Source organism: Empidonax traillii, unplaced genomic scaffold, assembly GCF_003031625.1.
Source record: "Empidonax traillii isolate 1590-97213 ecotype Southwest subspecies unplaced genomic scaffold, ASM303162v1 scaffold613:size471213, whole genome shotgun sequence".
Classification (NCBI taxonomy): Eukaryota; Metazoa; Chordata; class Aves; order Passeriformes; family Tyrannidae; genus Empidonax; species Empidonax traillii.
Genome location: NW_020955806.1, coordinates 45,961 through 52,301, shown reverse-complemented (window position 1 = coordinate 52,301; position 6,341 = coordinate 45,961). Strand labels below are relative to the sequence as shown.

General features: G+C 42.7%; 1 protein-coding gene across 1 annotated transcript; it reads left to right on the top strand.

The window, feature by feature from the left end:
* The first annotated feature begins 244 nt into the window (after window positions 1–244).
* LOC114065069 (melatonin receptor type 1A-like) lies at window positions 245–5,640 on the top strand. Its single transcript, XM_027898666.1, has 2 exons — window positions 245–607; window positions 5,354–5,640. Exons 1-2 carry the CDS (start codon window positions 415–417, stop codon window positions 5,392–5,394), a joined length of 234 nt encoding a protein of 77 aa, XP_027754467.1. The 5' UTR covers window positions 245–414; the 3' UTR covers window positions 5,395–5,640.
* The last annotated feature ends 701 nt before the right edge of the window (window positions 5,641–6,341 follow it).

Here is a 6,341-nt window from a genome sequence, read left to right as displayed (position 1 = left end):
GGCGCGCGGCGCTGGCGGGGCGGGGCCGCGCCGCGCGGGGGCGCTGCGGGGCCGCGCGGCGCGGCGCGAGCCGGCGGCGGCGCACGTGCGGGCGCGGGGGCGGTCGGTGTCACCTGGCGGCAGCGGTGGCGGCGGGCGGGGCGGGGCGGCGGCCGGCGGAGCCTATAAAAGTGTCCCGCCGCGGCACATGCACACTTTGGGAAAACTTCCCGGCTCCAGCGGCCGCGGCGGCGGTGGTGGTGGCCATGGGAGGCGCTCCCGCCAGCCCCGCTCCGCCTTAGGGCGGGCAGCCCCGCGGCGGAGGGCGGCTGCGGCCGGACCCCCCGCCCCGACCTGCCCTGCCGGGAAGCAGCGCCAGCGAGCGGCTCCGCTCCGCCCGTACTCAGCTCTGCCCTGGGGGGCGGCGGCAGCAGGATGAGACTGAACGGGAGCGAGCTGAACAGCTCCGTCCTCCCGCGGGACCCGCCGGCCGAGGGTGCCCCGCGCCGCCAGCCCTGGGTGACCTCCACTTTGGCCGCCGTCCTCATCTTCACCATCGTGGTGGACCTGCTGGGCAATCTCCTGGTCGTTCTTTCCGTCTACCGCAATAAGAAGCTGCGAAACGCGGGTAAGGGGCAGTGGGGATGCCCGGGGGGCGCCGCCCGGGCTGGCATGGGGGAATTCGGGGCCCCGGGTCGCGGAGCTGTGGCTACTTCGTCTGCCCCTAAAACTTTCCCTGGGCGCGCAACTCCGGGGTTGGGCTCTGCTCGCATCCTCAGCTAGCGGTTATAGGCTGTGACAGATGCCAAGGGCTTCGTCTTCCTTGCCGAGTCGGTAATCGAGCGGGAAAGGGTATTTTTAGCTCCCGCCACCGAGTCGTGGTGCTATTTTTAGCTCTCGGCAGTTCCCACCTAGCAAAAGAGAATGGCAAGTAAGCCGTACTTGAGAATGAAATGTAGACACGATACCGGGGATGCTGCCGTAGCATACAGTGTGTGTCTGTGCATGCTGGATGCTATTCTTCTGATTGATTTTCTTTGAGTTACAGAAATGTCTCCAGTAACGAATGCTATGGTTGGAGCTTCCTTCAAATTAAGCAAATACATAATTATAAACATTGCAGGATTCAGGCAATGCCCTCATCCTGCTTTGTTCACCTCCTACTTGCTGTCTAGGTCTTGGGGGAATGGGAAATATCTAACGGAAAACAGCTTTAGGCACGTTTTTTGAAAAAGTAAAACTCTAATTTTGACAGGATAGAATCTGTGCTGGCCTATTGAGTAAATCCCTCTTAGTTCATGGATTATTGGTCAGACAGGCAGGAACTTCTTCAGATTCATTCTGCTTTATCATGTCAGACCAGCTGCTGCGCACGTGTACCAAATCTGTGCACTCTAAATCCTGTGCATCTTTCATTGAAAAAAAATACAGGAGCATGCGAAGAGAGCCGCACTGTTAATGAAAGCAGAATTTCACTCCATGACAACTGGGAAGATGCTTTTATTTTTTTTCACAACTCGGCTCTCAGGGTCTTCATTATTACTCCACTAAGGTCATTACCTAGTGGTTTAAAATTCATCTGAGGTGGAACTTGAGCCCAGGCTTTGCTGTAAGCTAGCCTAAGAAAGATAGCTAGTATTGGAAAACTAGCAAACACTGGCAAACAATGGCATGCTTAACTTTCTAAGGTTAATTCAGGTAATTCAAATGTATTGTACATTTCAGTTTTATTTAGCCACAGTGAAATGCCACACAGAAGATCAAAACAAAGAGTAACGAATTTTATTTTTTTTCTCCCTGTGGTTACCACTGTGGTTGTAAATTCGAAAAGCTATATTTGCTTCCTGCTTTCATTGACAAAAATCTCATTCACTGGAGCTGGCAGGGTTACACACTGCAATAGTGTGTAATTGAGAGGAGACTCAAACTCCGGAAGTCCAAGTCGGCACTTGACTACTCTTGTTCTCTGGGATATTTTCAGATGGAGGGAAGAGAGGGTTGAGACAGGCATATTGCTGGGGCTACACCAGGGGAAAGGGTGATATTCTTCTCCTCCTTAATTAGTAAATCTATTTACTATCTATTCAGCAATTCGGTGGGGAGTTTGCAAAACAAACATGTCTGGTAGTAAGTCTGAAATAAACGTGGTGCCTGCTTTTTGGAAACAACTGAATCATTGGGCTCTATGTGTGTGCATACTCTTTGCTGTACATCTCATTTAATCCCTCTTGAAACTCAACACGTGCTCACTTGCTCACTCTTACTGCATTTCTTGTTCTTGCCTTTTCTGTCATAGTGGCTGTTAAGAACTGCAGCAAACTGGCAACAGTAATCTCCTACAGCCAGGGGAATAGAGCATTCTTCTGAACATAAATTATTTGAGACTGGAACGTGAACTAGATAATGATTTACCCTCTTTAATTAAGGATTAATAAAAACAAGTAGATACTTGGTACTAGATGGTAAATAGTTCATAGTTGGTTTTTTTAGCAACAAAATAGCAAGCTTTAAATGTTAAGTTTTTTGTGTTTTTTGTTCTTTAAAATATGGGTGTTTTAGTACATGGATAAATAGAAACTTTGGAAATAACATAATTGATAAGATTCAAAAAGGTGTGCTAAGTGTTTTTGATTAATCCTGCAAAGTCCTATGCCTGGACATTACTTATGTGAGCACCACTATTAAAGTTGGCCTTCAGTTAAGAAGGGCTTACTCAGGCAAGTAAACTTAAGACAGGACATAAGTATTTAGAAAACTCTGGCATAATATTTGTATGTATGAAGACTGAAGTCTCCTAAATCTTGTTTACACTAATTCAGATTATTCAGGAAGGGATTATATCGAAAATAATCTGATTTATACATACAACTAACTTGTAATTTGGTAATGTCAAAGGCAGTTAGGACTTTCTGGAGAGATGTAATGAGAAAGGAAATTCTGGTTTTGCAACAACTTATAAGTCTTGCTGGTATATTTATTGAGGAAAAAAGACACAGGATGAAAATTCCACCGGAAAAAGGTCAGGGAGGAACAGAAGATACCTCCTGAAGAAAATGTATCTCACTGAAGATTTTCTTCCCTCTTTGCAAGAGAGGACTAACAGAAATAAGGAGTATTTTAACACTTTACCAAAAAGGTGGATTTGGTGGGGGAAAACATCTTGCATCTCTGTCCTACTCTCTATTGTATAAATATTTTTTGGAAGATAACTGCAAATTGAACCTGTGGACTTATGATTTTAAAAGTGCATTGGGGAGTAGTAGGAAGGCCTAGAAAAACCTCCTCAACAAGTGATGTAACCTTCCTTACAGTCAGAAGGTTAGTAAAAGACACTGATCAAAGCAGAGAAGTCAGTAACTCGAAGTTTGTCTCAGCAAGCGAGGAGTGTCTGATACTACAGACTCCTTCATAGGCACAAGCATGGCTTCAGTAGATGCTCTTCTAGACACAGAAGCTGATGATGCAACTGGTAGGATCCTCTTTTATTTAATGTACTTGACTTGTAATAAGTTTCATAGTTCTGGTCTGTTTTTTCTTTTATGATGGCTTTGTAATCTAAGAGGTGCCTGACACCAATTCAGTCCTGATGGGAACAGCTGCAATTTCATGCTGACCTACACAAAGACTGAATTTGGTTTATGATGTCTGTAATCTTTTAACTTTGACACAAAGTTCAAGGGAAACATTCAAGGCATAAGGATTTTAATGACTATATCTTGACAGCACATTCATACAGCATGAACTTTAAACTGATGTGCTTTCTTTAATAATTAATTTTTAAAAAGAATGAGGATAGCTCACTTTAAAAAAGTTTTGTGTAAATCATCCTAAGGTGTCTTGTTTTCCATTATTAATATTCATACATCAGAAATAAGGTCATTCAACAGTTCCAACCTGAAATGATGCAGTAACTATCATTAGGGAAGGTGGATTAAAGAACTACTGGTACTTTTAGCCATAAGTGTAGTTTTTACTTGAAACCATCAGCGTTTAAATAGAGCACCTCAGAAAACTGAAGAGATCATTTAAAGTGATTTATGTGATACTACACACAAACTTAGTGATTGCTGGTATCCTTATGCCTTTTTTGTTACCCACCCCAAGAAAAACAATGCATCAAGAACAAGGTGAGGGAGCAGTTCTATCTTTGACCATGGAGATTAGTTTACGAGTTGTGACATTAAAATGTCAGTTAGAATGCACCTGTCATTTTTGTGATGGTGGATTTGGGTAATAATTGCAGAATTGGACCATTCTTAAGGTCAATGAAGAAAGCTTTCTTGAGTGCTATCACACCTCTTGCTCTTCTTTTTCTTCCTTTTGAAACTGTTCTCTTGGCCTGGTGGGTTGCTTTTTCCTGGGCGCTTTATGTGCTGAGGTCCAGAGGTTCCCTCACTACCCCTCCAACAGAGCCCTGTGTGGGAAGGGAGCCTCCAGCAGGCAAGAAGAGTCCCAGCAGTTGCACCCTTGCCCTTCTGTGCCTGTTCTGTCCGCTGACATCTGACAGGGGTTGGGATAATACAGGGACTGGTGCCAGGCTGGTAACTAGCACCTACCACATTAGGGAAGAAAGCTACATTCACCCTTCTCACCTATCTCTGTTCTGTGCTAGGTGTATTTGGGGTTTTATACTTTTTCCCAGTTTTCTACGTCTTTGGCCCAAATGTTTTGTTGCTAAAACTCTTCGTTTTGTTAATAGTAAGGAAAACAGAGGGGATGTTTGATATTACTGAGGCCTCAGGGCCCTAGAGCAGCAGGATGCAGTTAATTTCACTAGGACTGCACACATGCTTAAACCTATGTATGTGTGGTAACTACTTTTCTGAATGAGATGGCAGTGAAAAAGGGAAAACTCCCAATGTTTGTATGCTCAATCTGCCTCACCTCTTTTAAGTCCAAGAGTTCTAGACACCCTGTGAGTGCAAACAAGAATAAACTCAAGAGTAATCTCCAAGATCAGTGAAGTTACTTTTGAAAGAACTAAGGAACACAGCTACTTATGATTTTTTTTTTTTTAAATCCGGTCTTTGCTAAATAAAACAGCCATTGCAGAATTGAGGATGGGAATCTATCAATAAGAATTTCATTTTGGAGGCTTTTCAAACAGGTCCTGGGTTTCAGTTTGGGCAGTGTAAGAATCCAGTTGAAGAGTGTTCCTCTCTTAGCACATTTTCTAGAATGTAAATTGCAGCTATCTCTTGATAGTCAGATTGGGGATATCATCAGTCTTTTCAGAAAAGTATTGTTCTTGATGATGTTTTGTTTTTTTAATTTTAAAATTACAATGTTAAATGCTATAGTAAAGATTGTTTTATCTAATAAATAAAACTCCTGTTGTGATTTCAGACTAATGGAGTCATTCTTTTTGTCACAGGTGATCCTTGGACTTCATTTTTGTGCCGAGAGACTGGGTAGCCCGAAAAATACTTGACTCAAGGAAAAGAACTTGTAGAAGATCAAGTTGTAGCACAAATTCAGGGTTCTGATAAAAACTGAGATGTTGAAGGCAATGAACATTATTTCAGAAATTAATAAGTTCCAGTATTAAAAATGGTAAGCTGTTTGGGAGAAGGGAAAATGTCTGGTGGAGATGCTGAACTTTGCCAATTGTTGAAAAGAACTGAGCATAAAAGTACAGTTTCAATAAAGTTGTTCCACAGATTGGTTTTGATTGAATACTTTACTGAATCAAGGGTTTACTTCAAAAATTTGTTTACATGGTGCTGGGCTGGTGACCAAAGGTAGAGATGATTATTTCAAATAATTAATAATTTATTCTTACTAATGTGTCTGTAAAACTCAGATATTGATTCCCTGTGCAAGATTCTGCATTTTGAAGTATTTAGAGGCATTTCTTTTTCTAGTTGTCTGCTGCTAGCAGGCAATGGTACTGATATGCTCTGCTATTTGCTGTCTCTTTCAGGTTATGTTTCTCAGGAGGGGTTCTCCCTTTTCTCGTAAAGTTTTTTTTTTGCATCTTGAATATTTTCATTAGCAATTTCTGAGCTGCTTCTACTCTTACCTCCTTTTTCTATTTCTTTTTACACTATCCACTCTTCCGTCATGTTATAACATAGATGTCTTTCTAGGGTAAGACATCATCACCAAGTCTAGGTTAGTGACAGAAAATACTACCAAGAATAGGCATCCACTGCTGATTTGACAATGTCTGTTCTGTTTCTACAGTGAGGCTTGCTTTCCTAGGGCAATAAAAACATTGCAGTGTCAATTCAATGCTATGCATCACAGTTTGGTTTTGCAACCTCAATAATAACTTGTCACCCTTGCTGTTGGCAGTTTTTCTTCTAGTCACATTTATGTGCTACCTCAAATCCCACATTTTCCGTTCCTAAGAAACAATT

Excerpts from the sequence above, each read along its gene's own strand:
- LOC114065069 (XM_027898666.1), top strand. The coding sequence starts at position 415 with ATGAGACTGAACGGGAGCGAGCTGAACAGCTCCGTCCTCCCGCGGGAC. Across the intron at positions 608-5,353 it reads TAAGAAGCTGCGAAACGCGG|GTGATCCTTGGACTTCATTT; the intron begins GTAAGGGGCAGT and ends TTTTTGTCACAG.